Consider the following 23,629-nt stretch of genomic DNA (forward strand, 5'->3'; position numbering starts at 1 on the left):
TAGACTTGTACACAAAATTTGGATTAAGAATACACGAGATTGGAATACACAAAAGAATCACAATCCCATTATGTCCATCCTCTAGCGTCATCCATTTACATGCTTTTGCTCTGCAATTTTTAGAACACAGCCACCAAATCTAACAAGCTTCAGTTTTTTGCATGTAAATCGAGTGATGTAGCCATCTGACTCAACATGCTTTATATGATGATGCTCAAAAGCCTAGCAAATATTATTTCTGAAATTGCAACAAAAATTTTAACTAAGTTTCATAGAAAAAGAAATTAGTACAGATATTCTGTGGCCACAAACAATGAAACAAAATGGAATAAGAAAGAGATCATCCATGGATTTGCGAGTGGAATACGAAATTGGTCATAAGAGATCACCAATTATATAAACATAAATAGTATGACAGGAATTAGCAAAATCAGTACGTACAATAACCACGAAATGAGAACAGCCCAATTAAATTGTGGCTGTGTAAAATAGTCAGGAGAGCAGGTACCTTAATATTTATTCGGATAAAACCTTAAAAACTACATAAAACACTTAAGAAAAAGGATGGACCATTAATAGTCTTGAGATTCGCCAACCACCAAATTGACCATCTTTATACATAGAATCCCAATAACAGCACAAATAATTCAGAGTAGCTATGGTTGCATCACATTAACAGGAAACATCATTCAATGAGAAAATTATGAAAGGAAAATGGAAATGGAAATGGAAATGGAAATGGAAATGGAAAAAATATGATATAAAATAACCAAAATAATGTAAAGAAAAAGAGAAGATAAAATTCCGTACACCAAGTCTATAAGAACCAAAAGTGAAAATTTTCGCATTTGCCTCATGAACCATCTGCTCATTAAAACCTTTAGCACGACTAATATTCTTCACCCAAGTCTTCAAAATCTGTGAACATATCACAGATCAGTAATCTATTTTATCAGGTCAACTACAATTCGATAATTATATATTACAAGAGGATGACCTGATCCAATCTCCCTAAAACTTCCTCTCTCTTAATAGCTTCTTCATGACTTTTCATACAAGCCTGCATCTGCAAGAAACGATAGCAAAAACGCTGGGTAAGATAAAAAGCCATTCCCTTTTCATAATCAACCCATTGTCAATAGATAACTTAATTAAATGGTCAGAAACACAATTAAATTAAGTTTTTTTAATCTCAAACAGAACATATATCAATTCTGAAAAACAAATAAATTGATTAGCAGAAGCACATAAAAAATAGATGTAAAAAACAAACCTTTTCCAATTGTCTGGTCTTAATAACATCGAATTCAGTGGGGCCACCAGTTGAAATTGGCCCAGATAATCCAACATGAGCTCCAGCGAGTATATTATTCGATCCTGGGCTACCCATGAACTATCCTCCACTCAACGATTTATAAGTATCTTTTCACCAATTCGTGAAAAGGAAAGAAAGAAAAGTTATGTCGAGTGAAGTGCACTCCACTCACACCTTCTGTCGCCTAAGCAATTCAAATTAGAAGGATAAAAAAACTCTCTTCTTATTCCAACACGACTAACAATCAACTCTCAGGACAGCAGCAAAGATAAAGAATAATCAATCAACTGAAAAAAAAACATTGTTTCTGGATATTCAATTCCATTCCAAAAAATCTATAAAAGAAAAACAAATACAATCAAATCAAAATCAATAATAGAACCCTCAATTCCTCAGACAAAACTCTGTTTCTTATCTCTCTCCAGATATTATTTTGTCCACATCAGTACGATATTGGTGTGTAGAGCTCTAAAAATACATCCCATGAATCCCCGGTTCCAATCTCCATCCCTTGTTATAACACCTTAGGTTACATCTTATGAGTGCTGCATGACCTATAAGAAAATCAAACACGGTAGTTATACATAAGCACAAGTGGTTAAAGGGCAACACGCTGACAAAAGGGGAGAGTCGGGGACTGGGATATGTCAGAAGAAACCAGAAAATTGAAAACAAAGACCAAATACAAAAAAAAAAATAGTAAAAAAAAGTCTTTAACGAAATCCCATCAAATCCTTCCATATAATCGAATCGATCGACTTAAAGCAGGGAGGAAAAAAAAAGAGAAAAAGAATAAACAATAGAAAACGGGCGTCCATGGTTCCTGAAATCACATTAACTTATCCCGTTTGCATCAGTTTACTCCATCACAGGTAGAGTGGGGGAAAGCTTTGATATGGCTCACCGAATTAAGAACCCAGATAAGTGGGCAATTGGATTAGCACTTGATTTTCCGAAACGAACGAGATGTAAGCTATTTCCTTTCCTTAAATGGACGAGGAGGTTGGAAAACTGGTTGGATTTTATTTTATTGCCTTCACCAAAGGACAAAATTGTCGCTATAAACTTCGCATGGAAGCAATATTCGGGGTCCTCGTTAACTTCTTTTTTTTTTTAAAAAAAAAAAATAGTAATATGTCCCAAAATATAAAAATAAACTAAATCATATTCATTTCTCAAAAACTGATCAAATTTAATGGAATAATTTATTTTTCTATTTATAGAATCAGTACTTGGTTGAATATTTAATTTTAAAAATAATTTATTTTGTATAATTAAATTTGAATATTTAGCCGTTATGTTTTATTATTTTATTTTAATAATTCATTTTATATTGGTTAATATTATTTAATTAATTATTCAAGAGTTTATGTAATTTGTATAACACAAACATATAATTGAAATGATATATGGAAATATACGATAAAATTAATTTAAATTTTTTAGCTTTTAATAATGTGAATAATATGTTTTAAATTTTGATTTTTGTCCTAGCTAATTAAGATTATTTTAATAAATTTTTAATTTTAAAAATTCAACTCTTGTTTTTTCCAAACAAGAAATGATAAAATTCTAAATCCAATATCTAAATCAAAAAAATCTACTTCTAAATCCAAATCCGAAATTTAAGTATCCAAACACAGGAAAAGGATTAACTTTCTATAATCTATCTATAAGTTACGATTCCTGTTACAAAATTTTAAAACACTTGATTTTTTCGATTCAATTTCAAATTCTCTCGAATCTCATGCTACCGAAGGCATTGTTAAGTAAACAATGATGCAGAAGTTTTCAGTGCAGTTGCCCGTTCTTGAGGTCAAGGGACGCGATAGCTATTATAAATTTGATCACGTAAGCATTATTTTCAGATTTTAGGCTGATTCAGAATCTCCGTTCAAGTATTCCTGTTCAAGCTGTCGACTTTTGCCCGGAAGGTTCGATCCTGCCCACACCCAAGATCAAGGGTTGAGATTCATATCATGGGTGATAAAAAATTAAAAAAAAAAATTGGACCAGAAAAAATTCTGACCCATCCCTTTTGCCCCAACAAATTTTGACCGAAACTGATTCTTTAAATAAACATTTTAAAAACCAATTATCGCATGAAAATGGTAAACGGGGTGAGAAACTAATATAATTTATAGTAACGGGGTTCTAAAAAGATGAGAGGCATAGTTTGAGGAGCAAAATGCCATTAATATCATCGCTTTCCTGCTCAAGTACAACTATGCTGTGTTAGGTGGATCCGCTTACGAGAAAAATTGAACTGTCCCTTTTCACAGTACACATCCAAAAAATTTCTTCAGCTCCTCTGGTGATGGCTTGCTCGGCTGCTGTGAAATTCAACGCCTCCTCCTCGTCGTGGATCGCCGGTCAACATTCAATCAATCAACGGTCAGGATCGGCGGCTCGTTTCAATCGCCGTGTCTCCGTCATCCGAGCCGGATCGTATACCGATGAACTCATCAAAACCGCTGTAAGCGTTTAGTTTGATTGTTGGATCATCTGATAGGATAGTCAAATAATTGTTTGTGCACCGATTCTTAAAGTGTATTGGATTCTCTTTTTCCGGTTTTGTTTTTTCTTGCTACGTAGTATGTAAAAAAATGAAACTTTGCCCTTGTATTTGTTTTAGTGTGCGAGAATTGAATGCTTCCGTGCTATATGTGATTTGTTGTTTGTTGTTCTGAAGACTTTAGATGTTGCATAATTTTCCTGCAGTTTTAGCTTTAATATATTTGTTTTTCCTTCGCATATTTATTGAGAAACCATCCATATACGCACTGATTACTTGTAAATTTGATTTCAAGATGATTAATGCTCTGTATTCGTGCTGAGAAAGTTGATATTACTCTGAAAGCCCTTGAAAAGTTGGTCCAATAGTTCAATTGGAGATCTTCTAGCTATTTTAAAAGGTTAACATTAAAATTTCCTGTATGCTCTAAGGTTCACGGTGCAGAGGTGTTGTAAGGTCATATTTCACGCCTTTGTATTTTGACGACTTCTTTTTTCATTAACATGCAAGCTGACCTGCACAGTTAACTCTTAAAATTTCTAGAGTTCTCTCTTCTATTTCATGTATTATCATTTGTAAGTTGGTCGATTAAGTCTCAACCATATCACTTCTTTTGAATGGTGTGCATAGGATATTGGCCTCTTAATCAATAGTTTTGAAAACGAGTATGCATTGCATCATTCTTGTTTTCTTACCGTGTTTTTCATTTTCTTCTCCTTGATCTTCTGTTTTCTGGTTGATAAAGTTCTAAACTTTAAATTGTACTATTCTATTTTAAATATTTTTAATGCCTATTTTGTACATTAATTCTCATCAAATAAAGTTATTATGGGAGGAACTAACTTGAAGTATTTTAATCCAACATCCAATGGTTTACTGCATTTGCTTATGATTTGTGACTTAAAGCTTATTGTCCTTGCTGAAGTTGTTTATGTTTGTTTTTGTTGGAAATAGAAATCAATTGCTTCTCCAGGTCGGGGGATACTTGCAATTGATGAATCAAATGCTACTTGCGGAAAGCGCTTGGCTTCCATTGGACTTGACAACACAGAAACCAACCGACAGGCATATAGGCAACTTCTGCTGACTACTCCTGGCCTTGGTGATTATATTTCTGGCGCTATTCTCTTTGAGGAGACACTTTACCAGTCCACGACAGATGGGAAAAAATTTGTGGATTGTTTGCGTGATGAGAATATTGTACCTGGTATCAAAGTTGACAAGGTGAGCTTTTAATGAAGGTCAATTTGGTTTGAAATATACAACAGCATATCCATAGAATGATGTTTGACATAATGTTTCATGCTGCCTACAAAATACTTTGTGATGCTTTGACCTCTTTGTTAATTTCTTACTTTCTGTGTTTCCTTTTATTTTATACGACAGGGTTTGGTTCCTCTACCAGGATCAAACAATGAATCTTGGTGCCAGGGTTTAGACGGATTGGCATCCCGCTCTGCTGAATACTATAAGCAAGGGGCTCGTTTTGCGAAATGGTACTGTCTTTGTCCTAAAGTCAAGTTTGAAATATGGAACACAATCTTAGTTTATTTACCACCCTTGATTCCGTTGAATCCAAGTAATATAGGAGAACTGTTGTGAGCATCCCATGTGGTCCCTCTGCTTTGGCTGTTAAAGAAGCAGCTTGGGGTCTAGCTCGCTATGCTGCCATTTCTCAGGTATCTTTTAAAATGTCAATACATCTATTTATTCCAGTTCCATCTTTTATGATATTCTCAACCTCGAATCGAAGAAAGCTAGACGTATTTCGTGTTTTGTATGCAGGATAATGGTCTTGTGCCGATTGTGGAACCTGAGATTCTTCTTGATGGAGACCACCCAATTGAGAGGACTCTTGAAGTGGCAGAGAAAGTCTGGGCTGAGGTCTTCTACTACTTGGCAGAGAATAGTGTTGCCTTTGAAGGGATTTTACTTAAACCTAGCATGGTAACTCCCGGTGCTGACCACAAAGAGAAGGCTTCTGCAGAAACCATCGCCAAGTATACTCTCACTATGCTCAAAAGAAGAGTGCCTCCTACTGTTCCAGGAATCATGGTACTAACTCATGCATTCGTTAGTGGTCACAATTCATAACTACTACCCTCTGTTTCTTCTGGTTTTTATGCAGAATTTTTTTTATACCTTTTTGTTTAAGTTGTTTGATCATTTATAGTCCTTGCTCCACATAGGGTACCGGTGAGTTAAGGTATGGTTATATATCTATGGTAACCAAATAATTTATTTGGCTTAGTTCATTTACGGTTTGTTTATGTTATTTAATCGAATTATGAACACTGGTAATTATGATTCTTTAAAGGCCTTGATACCAAAGTAGTTTGCTAACATTAGCAAATTTATTAATTAAGTGAAATTAACTACTAAGTCGTCTTTATAATGAGTTTATGAGTCTTATTATGGTTGTTTTCATACAACATTGAACAAATTCAAGAGTAATTGGTACAGCTTGAAGTGAATACTTGCATGAGAAATAAATCGTATCGTAAGTCATGTTTTTCTTGTTTTATCTGCCAAAGCCAACATTTATATTTATGCCTGCATTGGACGACACACCATTCTAACGTATTTTTTTCATCTTTTAGTTCTTGTCAGGAGGACAATCTGAAGTAGAAGCGACATTGAACCTCAACGCGATGAACCAAAGTCCCAACCCATGGCATGTTTCCTTCTCCTATGCTCGAGCATTGCAGAACAGTGTCCTAAAGACATGGCAAGGACACCCAGAGAATATAGAGGCTGCACAGAAATCACTTCTGGTGCGTGCAAAGGCAAACTCATTGGCCCAGCTGGGGAAATACTCAGCCGAGGATGAGAGTGAGGAGGCTAAGAAGGGAATGTTCGTCAAAGGTTACACGTACTAAGTGAATCCTCGCCGATAAAGCTGCGTTTACTGCTAGGTTTTTGGTGTTTGGTTAGTGACGCCTTCTGCTAGCTTTGGGTGCTGAGGAGATTGCATACAAGAGCTTGTTTTATGTCCTCCTTTGTTTTTTTATTGGCTTTTTAGCTTTAATTATGCATGCTTGAAAAAATCTTAGTAAGGCAACTGGTGCAGTGCTAGTTTTTCCTTATAAAGGACTCGGTCGCGTTTGTACCTTCAGATGGAGTTGACATCTGCTGGTTTTATGATGAGGTTTATAAAACTGAATGATGCCTGTGTGGGCTATGTCAGAAAGCCTGAATTCTATAATTTTCACCATTTACAATTTCTCTTACTATATGTTTTATATCTTCCGTATTTACAAGAGATTATTTTCAATATTTCTCAATTTTTAAATATTTCATTGGCTCGAAACTTAACAACATAAAATACGTATGAAGTGTTGGCTCTTGGTTCATTCCACCGTCCGGCTGTCAACAAATGAGTATAACATCCCATTTAAACCAAGTATTTATTAAATTAAATTCAAATTCAGGGCCTCAGTACCAGCATCTCATCAGACATCAATGCTCGTTTTTTTTACAATCTTCAAAAAATTTGTTTGCCAAAAAATCAATCAGACTTCAACGTTCTGCTATTTTATAATATTTAATTAATTTAATGATGCATTTCAAATATGGATAATTTGATAAAAACAAATCATGAATCACGATGTAACTTTAAATTTAAGCACATTGTATGGTCACCAATGATTTGTTTGAAATATGTGTACCATAAATTTTATATTTAGCATAAAACAGTTTATTTTTGCCCACGATCTAATATGTCACTAAATTTATCAAAAAGATACCACATTGTACCATATCTATATTTAATTCATGTAAACTATCCGAATAATTTTTTTGGCTGTCAAAAATATTATGCGTTGTAAATACTATATTATTTATATATATTTTATGTATAATTGTAATTTTAAAAAGTAAAAATAATAATAATAGTAATAGAATAGTAAAGTGCGTGTCCTGGAAATGCAACATTGATATGGCTGTCGGAATCATGTAATTGATTAGGTTGATAATTTTGAGGGAAATGGAATCTTAGCCCAAGACAACTTGGGAAACTATGCTGCTTCCATTGTTTCATTACGTGTCACTGCCAAATTAATTAAATAATATATATATATATATATATATATATATATATATATATATATATATATATATATATACTATTTATTAAGGCTGAACACATTAGAAAAACTGTCAAGGAGGACACCATCTTTTTTTCCAGTTTTACCCTTACAGTTATAGTAATATTACACTTTTGTTTTTTAATTTCAACACACACTTTTATTTTTATTTCAATCATTCAAATATCAATTTAGACCTTCTATAATTTGTCAATTTTCACTTTAGTCTATTGATAATGATAAAAAAGATTGTACACACACGCAACGCGTGTGAAGAGTAACTAGTATATATATTATGTTAGAACATAGAAAAAATATCATCACTAAATTTAAATGTATTTTTATATTTGTAAAAATTTGGAGGAAATCATATGGCCTACGTTGTGATTTTCGACCTAATCCAACTCAATGTGTGACCACATTTTGTACTCAACACTGTGTTTGCTGGGGTGAATTGGCCACCATTACAGTACATACCACTAATCCATTATTCATTTGAATTGACGCTAAAGCTTCTTTTTCTTTCTTTTTTCTTTTTAAAAATAAATAAACTGGATGTGACTTGAAATGTGTCCTTCTTTGTATTAGATGTCTCATATCAATTGAATTAAGTTTTTTAGACTTATATATATATATATATATATATATATATATATAAACATGTACAATCCTCTTTTAATTTTGAGCTAGCTCTTAGTGTGAAATTAATTCAAGTCGTAACATTAACATGATATCAAAGTCAGGTTTACCGTTATATATTGGATTGTCTATATGGACTTGCACAATCCTCCTCTGAAGCTATCTTTTTAACTAGAATTAAGTCAAATCATAATATTAACATGATATCATAGTCAAGTTTACTGTTATGTGTTGAACTGTCCTTATATATCACTCATTAGTCTTATAAATTATTCACTTTAATTAGTAAAAAATGATTTAATTTGTGGGGAATTGGAATATGACAAATGCAAGGCAAAATCTATTTGCATGAGTGTGTTTTACCTCCTGCATTGTGTTACAGCAATAATTTTTTATTTCCCAAACAATAATATATATGGATCCCCCGTCCAATATGAGAGGTTTAATTAATTTATACATACAAATTAAAGGGAGTTCTTCTCCTGAAATAGCACAGAGAAATCATGGTTTCGCCTGTCTGAAATATGAAGTTAAAACCACAAATATTGGTGAGATTTTGTTGGATTCATAAAAATTATTTCAAATTAGTGGGATTTTAAAGAATTCGAAGTTATGTACGAAAGATTTGAGACATTATATTGAATTATGTTCGTGTGGAAACAATGCAAACACTAATTAAGTTGATGGGACTTTTAAATTTTTCTTATTGGATAATAAAAAATCCTTAATGGCCACACTCTGAAAGCTTATAGTTTCCCACATTTAGGCAATCACGTCATCATGTTAAGAAAGTGGACCTTTAAATGGTCTAAATATTACGCAACAATTACCACTATTTATTTCTTCCCCGTGATATAATAATAATAATAATAATAATAATAATAATAATAATAATAATAATAATAATAATAGACACTTGAGAAATATATATATATATATATATATATATATATATATATATATATAAACAGTTTTGATTTTACCTTTTAGATTCTTTTATTGTTCATGTTTGGGAAATATTGAAAAAAAAAAATCAGTTGGATATAATAACTCTATGTCTTTTCTAACATGAGGTTCAACTCCATTTATTTATTTATTTTCATGAAGATGACAATCATAACCGTTAATTTTTATGTACATTGGCTAAATCTTTTATATAACACAATAGCTTGCAAACCACACCAGTTTAGTAAATAGTATTAGACAAACTATGTACGACAGACTCGTCTGAGAAATATTGATAAGAAAAAATCGAACTCATGATTATTAATCAAAAATCCATCTATTCTACCAACTCGAACGTCCTCTAGAAATATATTCTACCTTGTTTGCAAATGATGATTTCAGTTCAAAATCCAGGACTAAGAGGTGGAAATATATTTGGGGTATACTGAAAAAATAGTGGAGAAAATTATATTAAATATGGAAACTACATTAGACGAAAAATGAAATTATCACAAGTATATAGCATCGATGAGTAATCAATTTCTATGAATCGATGAAATTCTCTTTCCTTGATATGAAATTTTCTTTGTCGGAAACTCGCGAGTTTATACAGAATTAATATGGCAACTTAAAAACAAATTATAGCAAAAATTCAACGAAGAGTCCAAGCTTTGACCACCGTACCGTTTCGCACGTCACTACCTTTTCGCCATTGCTGAAATCAAAACCCGATCTTTCGCTTTCTCACTGCAAAAAATTGCTCCTTTTTGTACACGAACATTCGCTATATATATCGTCACACACATAAACACTCATACATAATATACATTACATTCACACAAACTTACCAGTGATCGGATGTGTTGAGTGCGAGTTATCTTTTAGTGGAGCTGTTCTTGCTGCTTCTTTCGTCTTCTTTCCCAAATCTAGATAACTCTGGCTCCCGCATTCTTGATTTCTTTCTCCTTGTATTTGATCTGACGGAAGAGGTTGCTTTGCCATCCAATCGTGCTGCTGGGGTATCGCTTACCAGCCTATCTCGACGTCAGTATGGAGATTGTTCATTTTGATTACAAATTAAACGACCCGTTTCTTGTTACATCGCACTAATTGCTCTTGGATTGAATCTAGTTTACATCTTTGAATTAATGTATTTGGATTGTATATGAGATGTATGCATGATTATGCAGGTAGTTGTACTTGTTTGGGGATGATTGTCTCGTTTAATTATTTCAGGGATCGTTCTTTTGTAGCATGCACTGTTCTTCGAATGATGGGTCAGCTTTATTTTTCTCTAATTAATCGAAATTTTAGTTGGAAAGTGACTTTTTGTAGGTTCAATGATTTTACTTCATTTTGTTGCTTTTTAATTGCATGCAATAAAAGCTTTTTCTGAGGTTTGGTTTTGATATTAGTCCGGGTTGATGGTGACCTCAATTTTATCCTGTCTGTTTTTTTAATCCTTCGGTGAAAATTTAGTTAATTCTATACAGCCTGTTTTGTAAGGTTTTTATTTACTTTTCATGGATTACACAAGGCTATTTGGTCTTTGTAAGCGTAAAGGTATAAAAGTACTTAAGATTCTTATCTTGATTCCTGTAGTTCATAGTTGTCTTCTGAAACTTAATATGAACAGAAAGATTCTTTTATCGTTACAATGTCTGGCTTTTTTTATTTTTATTCTCATTACACACCTTTTAACCAGGGAAGTTTTGAGTTATCGCAAGCCATTTTATGCTTGTATTTTGATGCGTAGGATAGTATGTTTAAAATAAGGCTAGCAAAGGTGAGAATAGATATCACCGGTGAGAATGGATATCACCGTTGCTACTTGATGTTTGTTATCTCACCTTCTGCTATGTGTTGTATATTAATATTGTTATTTTACACAATTAAGTGTTTATAAGTTATATTTAGATATTGTCCATGATCCTGGGTCTAGATTCTGTTTGCGCAAGAAAAAACGTGGGAGTTGCGAGTTGATTCTTGGAAGGTGTCCTCCATATTTTTCATTCTATCACAACATTAATACGGACAGGAAGGATCTGTTGCTATTTTTGCACCATGTGATGGCAGTGGAAATTGGTTTATTTTTTAAAAAGAAATCGGGGTATTAACAAATGCATCAAGTGCAAATAGTTTTAATGATTTTTTGTTTGTCATTTTCCTCGTTTTTCTTCTTGTAAAGGATATGTTCTTTTGTTATTTTTCTATTTATATTATGTACCTTGTAAGAAGGTTATGCATGCAATCACTTTATTTCTTGACTTGCAGTGAGAAATCTTCGTAGCTGATATTTTGTAGTATGGAAGTTAACGGTCATCAGAAAGCCAGACTTAAGGATTTTGTTCCACATCAAAATGGTGATGTGAATTCATCAAGTATAGATTATGAGTTTGATCTATGGACTTCCTGGGCATACAAGCCGCATACCATTACATTTTTATTTATTGGTGCATGCTTTCTCATGTAAGTTGCTTAATTTTTTAGTCCTTCAAAATTTTCAGTTTTCCAAGATTGTGTTGATGATGGACCAATTGATTATCAGCTTACTGGGTCTATTCTATTCATCTGGATCTATAAATCATCGCTTGCATGTTTCATTAACGAATCAACTTTTGGCAACTTTTTTCTTCTTGAAATAATGGAAAAATAATACGAGAACAAAAAAGAAGCATCTAATGAAACACTGAATTAGTTGGAAGATTTTAATTCTGCTCTAATCTACCTGTTTGAACATTCTTCCAGATGCGCAAGCGGGGTGCTTGATCCTGAAGGTAGTGCTGAAAATGATATTGTCACCTCTGTGAAAAGGTGAGCATTTGCTAAATTGTGTGCAATCTACCTCATGTCTTTTATTTTACTGTGTTCACATGTCCCTTTTTCATTTATTTTGTTTCTTTTATAGACTTGTTCAAACTTCAAATGCTCTCTCTTACTGCTTTTTCAGGGGTGTATGGGCAATGATTGCAGTGTTTCTCGCTTATTGCTTGTTACAAGCTCCTTCGACGTAGGTGCTAGCTCCTTCATATACTTCTGTTTTATAACAACAGATTCCTTTTTTATCCCAGTTTACAGTAAATTTAATAATAGATGATATCGTTGTGCATGATTCCTGTTTTTTTCCATCTCGGGTTGAAGCAGTTACTCGGGATTTTTAAATTCACTTGCTTTTATATGTATATTAGGAAAGCTGACTTATTTGTTTTATTGTGTACCCCATATAGTAATCAGATGTGAAAAGACGGTTTCTATGCGTTAATCAAAACACATGATTTTGATTATCGGTAATTTACTTGAACCTATTTATTGTCCATTACAAAGTAAAACGGAGTTGCATCTGTTTTATATGTTCCCACACATCCAAAGTTACAAACATCGTGGGGAAGACAAGAAACAAGCTCATTTCTTATGTGGGGTATTTTTTCCCTACCAAAATGTTGCCAATATTGGCGAATAGGAGAGGCTAAAATTTTTTTTACAAGGTTTCGATACTTTAGTGAATTTTACCATGGAACATCTTCATGAATGTTGGAATTGGTGCTCAAATTTCTATACTTACCTGTTTGCATGTCAATTTTCATTTGTCCATCACCCATTAAGATCGTATATTTTCTTATAGTGTACTATCTCGGCCGCATCCTGCAATTTGGCGCCTTGTCCATGGAATGGCTGTCATTTACCTCACCGCATTGACATTTTTGCTTTTCCAGGTCAGATTTGAACTTGTTTCTGCGAAGTTACTTTGACGAGTGTTAGTTTTTTTTTTTGGTAGTGACAAGGAATAAATTTATTGCCATTATTTATCATGCTATAAAGTGGCGCACATAAATCACCTGGATATGTTTTCCCAAATAGTGTACCACCATGATAGATATTGATGATTTATCTTCTATTGGGCATCGTTCGATAGTTGAACCAAAAAAGGAAGGTTACTATTCGCACTTTGCATGGATATATATGTAGCAGAGCTAATATGTGTTGATTAATTTATGTTTTGATTAGCAGCATTAATGTGTGATTGAAAACTTGGTAATTTAGTAAATACAGTGATTGATCTTAGGACAAATTTAAACGTTTCAGTTCCTTTTTTCTTATTGAGGATTTTGATGCCCCTGAACATTTGTTATTTCCAGAGGCGTGATGATGCTCGACATTTCATGAGATACCTGCATCCAGATCTAGGTGTCGGTAAGGGATTTGGGCATTATATTAATCCGTCAAATAATTTGGTTTTTCTTATTTGGTTGTGGTACTGCATGTCATCACTTGGGGTGACAAATATTGAAATAAGTCAAATACTAGTATTTTATTAAGTCAGAGCTTGAGATAATTTTTCATTGAACCATCTTGAAGCTCGGGAATTTTACTGCATTGGGATCGATCGATGCTTTGTTTCGAATTTTATTATTGAACTATAGCAGCAAATACTCTAATTGTGACTTGTGAGATTGTGTAAGTGTGCTAGCCATAAAAAACGAAACAATTTGTCTTTGAATTTAGCTAAAAAATTATCAAGCATACTAGAGTTCAGTTTGAGATCATTTATTTCGAATTTGAATCATGTATTTTTCAAGCTGGTGTGAAAAGCTCACAAGTTAGGTTTGTAAGTTTTACATCATCAGCCTTGTAGTCAACACGAATTATAGATCACTGGAACTTTGTTGGATCATTGTTTACTGAAGCTATATGCAAATTTTCCGATACAGAACTTCCCGAAAGATCCTATGGAGCTGATTGCCGAATTTATATGCCTGAAAATCCAACAAGCAGGTTTAAGAACGTTTATGTATGATTTCTACTTTCACATTCCTTCTTTGATATCTATATTTGTCTTACCATAAATTGATATTGTGATCATCTACATACACTTTGGTTTAATATGTTTTAGGAGACACTTTTTGATGAGTTTGTTCTGGCTCATATCCTCGGATGGTGGGGGAAAGCTATAATGATACGTAATCAGCCTCTTCTATGGGCACTTTCGATTGGATTTGAGTTAATGGAGGTAGGCCTTCATCTTGTGTATGGTTCTGATCCTCTCCATTCAGTTTCTAGAAACTTGTAAATATGTGTCTTTTGTTTGATTTTTTGTCTTGTGTTTTCAGTTTACGTTTAGGCACATGTTACCAAATTTCAATGAATGCTGGTGGGACAGCATCATTCTTGATGTCTTAATCTGCAACTGGTTCGGTATGAAGTTATTATCATTCTCCTTCTGTTCTTTAAATTCATCATATTTAGCTTTGGCAGTGATAATGCTGTTAGTATATGTATAATATGGGTATAAACATGTACCTGCTAATTTTTCAAATGAATTGAATGTCAACCTAAATGACTAATTCGATGGCTAACTGACCTGAATGGTTTTACCACATTTCTCGGTTGGCAAGTTATAAACCCAAACTTGGGGGGTAAAATAGAATTTAACTTGGCTACTAATTATGTGCTTGATAACAGGTATTTGGGCTGGAATGCATACTGTTCGATATTTTGATGGTAAAACTTACGAGTGGGTTGGAATAAGCCGGCAGCCAAACATCATGAGCAAAGTACGTTGGTTTGTAACATTTCTTTATTTGCAGCTATGAACTCGTTACATATATTGTCATGGGCTTCAATCTTGGTGCCATGATTTGACTATGTTGTGCGAAACATAGAAGTAGGAAATAATTGCTTAGTCTGAACTTTTCAGGTGAAAAGAACACTTTGGCAGTTTACACCGGCCCTGTGGGATAAAGATGAATGGAACCCTTTTCTTGGTCCATTGCGATTCATTCAAGTTCTTAGCCTTTGCATAATTTTCTTGACCGTAGAGCTGAATACATTCTTTTGAAGTTCTGTCTTTGGATTCCTCCTCGAAACCCCCTCATCGTATACAGGCTAGTTTTGTGGTGGCTAATTGCTATGCCAACAATTCGCGAGTATAATTCTTACCTACAGGACAGGTGTTTCTCTTTTCTTCCACACTTTGCACGTGCTGCTACGCATGCACGAAAATTTCGATTTTCTCATGAGATGACACGATCTCTTGTTCGGTTATATTTAGGAAACCGGTGAAGAAAGTGGGAGCATTATGCTGGCTCTCCCTTGCTATATGCATAGTGGAACTCCTCATCTGCGTCAAGTTTGGAAAAGGTGCGATCACAACCTTACTCGTCAGTGTCTTAAATTCAACAGGACCTGATTAACTATATTGCTGATTTTCCAGGATTATTTCCTAATTCCATGCCAAAATGGTTGGTTATACTTTGGATGTGTGTTGGGATGTGGCTTGTGATAGTCTTGGCTACATGGTCATGGCAACTGCACAGACTGACGACAAGGAAGCTGCAATGAGTTAATCTATTTTGTTTTATATAATTGTATTTTATCTTATGTTCTATTCATGTCATTCATTCATTCATTCAAACATGTGGTAGAACGATAGATAAAATACAATTGTAGAACATAAGATTTGTCAGCTTCTTCAAGACTGCCTCCCTCCCTTCTTTTTTGAGATTACCCTGTACATATGCCGGGGTTTTTAATTGTAAATGATTTCTCCATTAGGCTAGATTTTTACACTTGATGCTGTAGGAACCTCAATTCTTGTATACTAATTTCATTGACTGACACAAGTGTAATAATAATTTTCGAAGACCATGTTCGTGTTAATTTGAAACTAAAAATTATGTGATTTAATTTAACATTTTTTTACTTGAAAGAAATAATTTTTAGATACTTGTTTGAAATTGCCATTTCTTTTTTGTGCCGGACAACAGAGTTTATACCTTTTTTTTCTAAAGATTGTGAAGATCTTTAAATGATTGCCACGTTTAATTTCTGAAGACAAAGATTGTGAAGCAACGAGCTTGTCAAATTTCAGTAAAAAAAAAAAATTTTTTGGGGTTGGAATTTTAGTATACTTCATTGATTATTGCAAAACAATATTGTTAGTATGTGCATTTTTTTAAATTTAATTTTCTTGCACGTGTTTCATCCATTTAAATTCCTAAATATCACGGATGTGGAATAAAAAATTCATTTATTATTTTTTAAAAAAATTAAAAAATACTATCAAGCCGGCGGGTCGAGTCTTGAGGTAGCATTTTTTTATATTCATATATACGCTCGCGCACAAAGGAAAAAAATGGATAAAATTTGTTCTCTTGAGTAGGATCAAATAAATGGGTTTGTATTTTTATAACATTGATTTATAATCGACTCTCGCCAAATACAATTGATAAAATAATCTAAAGTTCGAGATTAAACAGAAAATACTTTATTGTCCAAATAAGGCTCGGAGGATATGCATATATGCATGTAGCCCTCGCTAAGCTACAGTTTTTGTCACATATGCGTCATGTGACTTCCACCCATCTAGAAATATGAGGTCCTACCCAGTTAAATTTGTTAACCAAGTGAAAATGTTAGAATCCTAAGAAAATGTTAGAACATGTAATTATTATTTTTTTAAAAAAGAACATGCAACTTCTTTTAGCATCGAGGACTTGTGCAAGTATATGATCTAGACTCTCAAAGTTTAACAGCCAAACAATTCCTTAAAACCTCACCAAGAATTTTCTTTCCACCCTTCATATGAAATGGGATTCAAAATATGTCACAATCCAGAGTTTGAAAACACTTCATTTTCTCTTTTAATGTTAATTTTTGGTTCGAGACACGCTTCAATTTTCCTCCATGGAAGAGAGTTGAGTGCGTTAAAGAGCAATCCTACTTCCTATTCTATCTACACGACATACTCAAGTGTTATTTTACATGTCTGTGGCCTTTTACATAGGTTTCGTCATTCCGGGATCTACAGATAATATTGTTTAAGAAAATCTTCAATTACGAAAAGGACTGGGGAAGGGTAGAAAGACACCAAAACTTTAAGGTAACAAAGTTAAAGCTTGGTCGTGATTAAATAGGTACGTGGGGGATTTCTTTAATTTCAAATAGAGTGTAGTGAAGAAGAGAGATTTACAGTCGCACTTCGGTAGATTTATGACTAAACCTTGAACGACGAAGATGATTAGAAATGAGGAATCCATTGTTTTATGTGAAACTCGAGTTGCTTGGCAGTGCATTGAGAATTACATGACAAATTATACCCAAGGAGTTGTACAAAAAATTGAATATTTGTTGCTTGGAAGTGCCTAGAGAGTAACATTATCGTAAAATAAATGAAATGACAAATCAGAGACCTTTTTTCGAGTTATAAGATGAGATAGGACTACAAAGGCTCGATGTACCTAAAATCGGCATATGCTGCAGAGTGGCAGTTCCAGATTATTACCAAGTCATCTAAATTTCAAATCCTTGTGCTTACACAAGTAGACAAATCACCGTACATGAGAAATAGGTAAGAAACCATAAGCGTTTATTAAATTCATTAGAACGTTGGAAACTCAAAATCAAGAAAGTATTACAATGCCCTTCAAGAGGCATGAAATGCCAAAGATCCTAAAAGTTTACAGCGGTTGCATAGAACTAAATCAAATAATTATTGCATACCACATTCATCCGACATATCAGGAGAGCAACAAAGAGATCCACATTCCATCAGCCAAAAAACCTGCATAAAAACAATATCACAAGACAATCCAGTATCATTTGCATAATTTATCTAAAATTTGAAGGGAACAAATGCAAGAAAACGATCAAATGTCACTTCTGAATTGAAGTCGTGCTGCATGGCACTTGAAATTTAATAACTAGGTCCCTCTCAAAGCAAAATAACTGAACGACATGAAGCCGTCAATAACAAAAAGGAAACCGTGAAACTCTGAACTCAACTTCAAATGGACATCAAGTAAAGAAAATCTTATTCCCTTCTAGCGCAAAGGTTTAAAGAGGAAGCAATAAATGTAAGAAACATACGGAGGAAAGATGCTATAAGAATCTGAAAGGAGAAACAAAGAATTCCACCCAACTCCGAAGCTAAATAATTTGCAAAATGACTATTCTTTTTCACCAAACCTATCGCTTTAAGAAAATATTGTGACGTGAGGTCGCCATCATCTTCTTCCAATCTTCGTACACAACCGTGGTTCAATTAGCATTTCTAAAACAGCCCGCAAATCTTTTTTCCAATTTTTTTTGAAGTATCATAATTCACAATAATGTCCGAATCCGTTCAATCGTTTCTATGACACGTAGCTATGACAAATAGATAATTAAGTTCCAATCTCAATTACTTTCTATTCAAGCCATACAAAAACCAAAATCGGAGTAGATCCATCGAACATAAAGAAAAAGCTAAGAAGATACAAACCCTAATCGCAACGTCGGAATCGAGAAATACAAAAGCAGAATGCCGAAAAGGTTAACAGATAAGCACAAAATATGACCTTTGCTTCTGCCTACTGGGAAGAAGAAGCTGGCGATGGTTTTTTCGGTCGAGCATAATCGGGTGGCGAGTACACCACGGCGGCCAACATAGCTGCCGGAAGCACGCCGTACTTAGCCACCACCGCCAATTTCGTCACTAGAGGCTCCCCTTTCAACACACTCAGCACCATCTCCACCTGCTTTTTGTGCCCTTTCGCCCTTTTGTGTAAAGAGAGATATATATCTAGAAAATCAAGTTAACTATATCTATTCTATGAGTGGGTTTCGCAGCGGGTCTTACGTGAGAATGTCTCACGGATATTAATCTGTGAGACGAGTCAATCATATCTATATTCACAATAAAAAGTAATATTTTAGCATAAAAAATTATACTTTTTCATGGATAACCTAAATAAGATATCCGTCTCACAAATTTAACCCGTGACTATTTTATTAAAGTTGAAGACAGGAGTATTTAGGAAAGACATCAATTTTTTTTCCAACTTTCTCTTATATAATACTAATATTACCTGTTTGTTTTTGTTTTTTTAAATTTCAACATACATTTTTATTTTTATTTTTTTATTTCAATAATTCAAATATCAATTTAGTCACTCCATAATTTATCAAATTTCACTTTAATCCATCGATAATGATAAAAAAGACTGTACACACACATCGCGTATGTAAAGTAACTAATATCTAGAAAATCATTATGAGTTTTCTCCGCTGAATTATGTTTTCTCCGAAATTTTTCAATTAAAAATTAGATTATTACGTGAATGTTTTACTAATATTCAATTTTCTTTCATAATTTATTCGACTGTTTATTTAATCTTATATTCAATTTTCTTTTATAATTTATTCGACTGTTTATTTAATCTTTAATATTTTAAATTGTGTATCCATATCTATATTATATATTAAGGTTAGTCTTAATAGAGACAAAAATAGGCATCAATTTTTTCTTCCAATTTTGTCTTTATTTGATACAAATATTACAATTTTGTTTTTATTATTATTTCAACAAATATTTTTATTTTATTTTTTTAATTTAAGTATTTTATTCCCTCGATAATTATAAAAAGATTATTCATACACGCATAGCGTGTGCAGAATAATTAAGCAACATTATGTTTCAAATGCAATATGTAAAATTTGTTGTTTCGTGGAATAATTTTTTTGAACTAAATGAAAAAGTAAAAAATATTTTTTTAAAAGCGTACTATTTTGGTTCAAATCTTGTAATAATATAAGGATTAATTGGGTATCAGTACCCAAAACATATGAAATTTGGTTTTAGTACCTGGAGAGAGAAAATTTTTAAAAAAAATGCCAAAAATACCCTTGTCTTCTATTTTGAGTTTAATTGATCCTCGCGCTCCCGAAAATGGTATCAGAGCGAAAGGTTAATTTATTTCAAACACAAATTTTATTATCACTAGTAACTAAATGTATGAGAAGGAGAATTTCGAAAATTATGAATCCGAACTTTAGTTCGAGAAAAATAATTTACAAGAACTATTCCAATATTTTAGAATATACACAAGTTCATCTAACTATTGTTAGATATCAGAAACAGGAGAACAGAGGAAACTTATCTCCTGATGAAAGACAGCAGGGTTTACTAAACCTTGCATACACAAAAGGTAGACTCTTACAGGTCGAAAAGACCAGATCTTCATTGATCTGTTAAATATGCCAGGGACTACTATCCAGTCCGAAATTGAATTTATCTCCCTGGAAATAATTCAATTAGAACAAGAATTACAGCGAAGTACATGCTTCACTAAATTCAGAACAAAAGGTATGCGTTTACAAGGTCTAAAGAACCGTAAAAACATACTTCAAAATCTACTCAGAAGAAATTCTTCAGAGAACAATGGATCTGTATAGACAGAAGACTTACGAAGGGAAGCAACAGCACCCTCAAGTAAAAATTTATGATTCAGAATAATAAATTTCTGGAGATAGTACCAGATTCCTCTAAGCTCTCTTTGGATCTTAGAGAAATTCAGAAAACAGTACAAAGTTATGGCACTTTGTTATATTATGTACCACAACGAGTCGAGAAAATCCTAGAGAAACAAGAAGAAATTCTTGTGACATTAAAGGATATTCAAACAAGAATTCAGAAACTAGAACAACAACCAAGTTCTAGTAGACGAACTTCAGGATGTTGGTTACCACCATCTTTTGGTACTGAACCTTTGTTACATCAACAAGAGAAGGCCAGAGTAGTGTCAAAACCTTTGACTGAAGAAGAAAAAATGATCAATCTAATCAAGTCTGTCTCAGAAAAGAAATTTATCTGATGACAAATTTAGAAAAGATTGGTTTAGACGATCTACAAGAGCTTGCAGAATCTTTTGCAAATCTCAAAGTAGTAGATCTGAAGATGAACAGAGCAGTAGGGGAAACCCCACCTGCTATAACCTGGTCATCCTCTCAAGCACCACCAAGAGAAAGTGTGGGATCTCAAGATGAAAACATGAGAGAATCTCAATCTGATTTCCACACTGGTGGAGGATCACACCCAGCAGGGACAAGGGCAAGGAGAAACCAAATTCCTTTGCACCAAACACCCTATGGGAAAACTGTTTTGGATCCTATACATCCTTACGGGGTTATGCTTAACCTTGATGTATTAGACTTCAAAAACAGAGAAGATCTCATAGATGATTGGACATCTGCTATGAGAATCGCAGCAGGTACGCTCGATCTCAATAAAGAAGGATTCATTAAACTTTTAGAAATGAGTCTTATGTGATCAGTAAAAATTGCTTGGGATATGACTTCATTAGATATGAAGGAGTCAATCCTAGTCGGAGAATCTCTTAGTGAGATCGCTGGGAAAATGGCTACCCTATTTAAAGCACATTTTATAGGGGTAGACTATTTTAATAGTCAATATACAGAGAAGAAAAAGAAATACACTCAAGCTCTGTATAGTCTTGAATTACATGACATATGTTTAGTGGATGAATACATTATGTTATTCACTAAATATAGATGGATTTCAGGAGTCGAAGAAGATATAGCTATGCAGCTTTTCTTCGCAAAAATGCCAAGCCCTTGGAGAGAAATGCTCATAAGGGAATATGTACCTGGCAATCCAGATACGTTGGCAAGAAGAACCTCTTTCCTCAAAGGAAAATTGGCAAAATGGTGTCACATGGCAGCATTACAAAAGAATTACAAACGATTAAGGGGTATCAACAAAAGAACTCCTTTGTGTTGTAAGGAAAATGATCTTCCAACAATTATTGGAAGTAAACCACAGAAGCATAGAAGAAAAAGTTTTAGAACTCATCCTTATGCAAGAAGTGGAAGAAGTTTTTGGAAACCAAGAACTGTATGGTCTAGACAGAAAGCCAGATCTTATAAATCTGGACAAAGAAGCGGACCATCGAGGAGTAGGATATCATCCCAAGCATCGAGTACATCTCGAAGCACAGGAAGAACACCTACCAAGAAAACTTTCAGAAGAGCTCATACTCGGGCCAATGAAAGTTTCAAGGACTGCAATTGCTGGACATGTGGAGCAAGAGGTCATATCTCGACCAATTGTCCAGAAAACGAAAAAAGATGTATTAAACGCTTTGATCCTACACCGGATATTGAAGAAGCAGTTTACTACCAAGATCTTATTCAAGTATACCGATTTGAGGACATTGCCTCAGATGAAAGTATATATGAAGAAGAAGAAGTTTTAAGTCAGGAAGAATATGATGGAACAGAATCGGAATCTAACTGAAGACGAGGTGTTTCGACATGAAACACATGAAGATTTGTCTGGGTTTTTCAGCCAGACAACAATATCTCATAACATGGTTCAAAGAATCATGAGAGAAAACCCAAGTCTACAGAGATATCAAGGTTTCTCTGCAGGACAAGTAGAAAAATTCTTAGGAAATCTTGGCCTAAGAAACAGAAAGCATCATCTAATCTATAAAGTTTCTAGAAGGGAAATGACAATCCCGATGGAACTAACAGGAAATAGAATGGAGATGCAGTTAATTCCTTCCGAAGAAATCAAGGAGGAATTACAAAAACTCAAAATAGAAGTAGCAAGGACTATGTCCTGGATTCATATAGGAGCAATACAAATTATGATAAAGGCTACTTTCAAAGAAGGGATAGATTCACCAATTGATATCGCTATATGCGATAAAAGAATGGGGAATCTACAAGATTCAGTACTGGGGACAATCTCAGGAAACCTCTGTGCAGGAAAAATTATAGGAGTAATCTATCCAAGGATAGCCTACAACCTGGCAGATCGAGATTTCAGCCGAGCCTTGACATTGCATCAGAACTTCAAGGAAAAAAGGTTGATGAAAGAAGGTAATAGACCATATTCTATTACCTATCATATTTCATATGCTCTATCTAATACACATCATTCTGAATTGTTTATTAGAAACGAGTTTATAGAAATCCCTGAGATATTCGGAAAAGTTGCACAGGCAATTTATCCAGAAAGAGTTGAGTTTCCTTTAATACAGGAAACAGATATCCAGATCCAAGACAAACCGATTCTACAGAGGAATCAAAGTCTTAAACTGGAATCAAGAAGACTATCTTTTCAAGGAGACAGAATTACAAGTTACAGATGGGATAAAAGGCCTGTCATAGAAACCCAACAGGAGCTAAAAAGTTTTTCTACAATAGGAAAACTTAGATGCCCAGAAGGGTGGAAAGAGGTAGAAATAGTATTTGACATTACAAAGCAAAGGAATCAATTTCCATGTAATTCAATATACTATTTGGAACAACCTACGATAGGAACTTACCAAGGACTGATTAATATCG

At 33.8% G+C, this 23,629-nt stretch overlaps 1 protein-coding gene, 2 long non-coding RNA genes and 1 pseudogene across 4 annotated transcripts; 2 read left to right on the top strand and 2 right to left on the bottom strand.

The window, feature by feature from the left end:
- Window positions 1-10: 10 nt before the first annotated feature.
- On the bottom strand, window positions 11-1,077 carry LOC140814025 (uncharacterized). Its single transcript, XR_012114056.1, has 3 exons — window positions 998-1,077; window positions 811-918; window positions 11-238 (listed from the first exon to the last, which is right to left on the bottom strand). It is a non-coding gene; the product is annotated as an uncharacterized lncRNA (long non-coding RNA).
- Window positions 1,078-3,551: 2,474 nt separating this feature from the next.
- LOC140841222 (fructose-bisphosphate aldolase 3, chloroplastic-like) lies at window positions 3,552-7,060 on the top strand. Of its 2 annotated transcripts, XR_012120111.1 has the most exons (7): window positions 3,552-3,791; window positions 4,785-5,054; window positions 5,217-5,326; window positions 5,419-5,509; window positions 5,616-5,885; window positions 6,431-6,821; window positions 6,853-7,060. XR_012120111.1 is itself a non-coding variant. In XM_073208492.1 (6 exons), exons 1-6 carry the CDS (start codon window positions 3,633-3,635, stop codon window positions 6,707-6,709), a joined length of 1,179 nt encoding a protein of 392 aa, XP_073064593.1. In that variant the 5' UTR covers window positions 3,552-3,632; the 3' UTR covers window positions 6,710-7,060. The 2 variants fall into 2 exon arrangements, 1 of the variants encoding a protein (XP_073064593.1); XM_073208492.1 differs by having other exon boundaries at window positions 6,431-7,060.
- A 3,110-nt stretch (window positions 7,061-10,170) lies between these two features.
- On the top strand, window positions 10,171-16,211 carry LOC140841233 (CDP-diacylglycerol--serine O-phosphatidyltransferase 1-like; annotated as a pseudogene).
- A 1,632-nt stretch (window positions 16,212-17,843) lies between these two features.
- On the bottom strand, window positions 17,844-19,083 carry LOC140814030 (uncharacterized). The gene is made up of 2 exons (XR_012114057.1): window positions 18,835-19,083; window positions 17,844-18,059 (listed from the first exon to the last, which is right to left on the bottom strand). It is a non-coding gene; the product is annotated as an uncharacterized lncRNA (long non-coding RNA).
- Window positions 19,084-23,629: the final 4,546 nt, after the last annotated feature.

The sequence above is a fragment of the Primulina eburnea genome, chromosome 1, assembly GCF_022965805.1.
Source record: "Primulina eburnea isolate SZY01 chromosome 1, ASM2296580v1, whole genome shotgun sequence".
Lineage (NCBI taxonomy): Eukaryota > Viridiplantae > Streptophyta > Magnoliopsida > Lamiales > Gesneriaceae > Primulina > Primulina eburnea.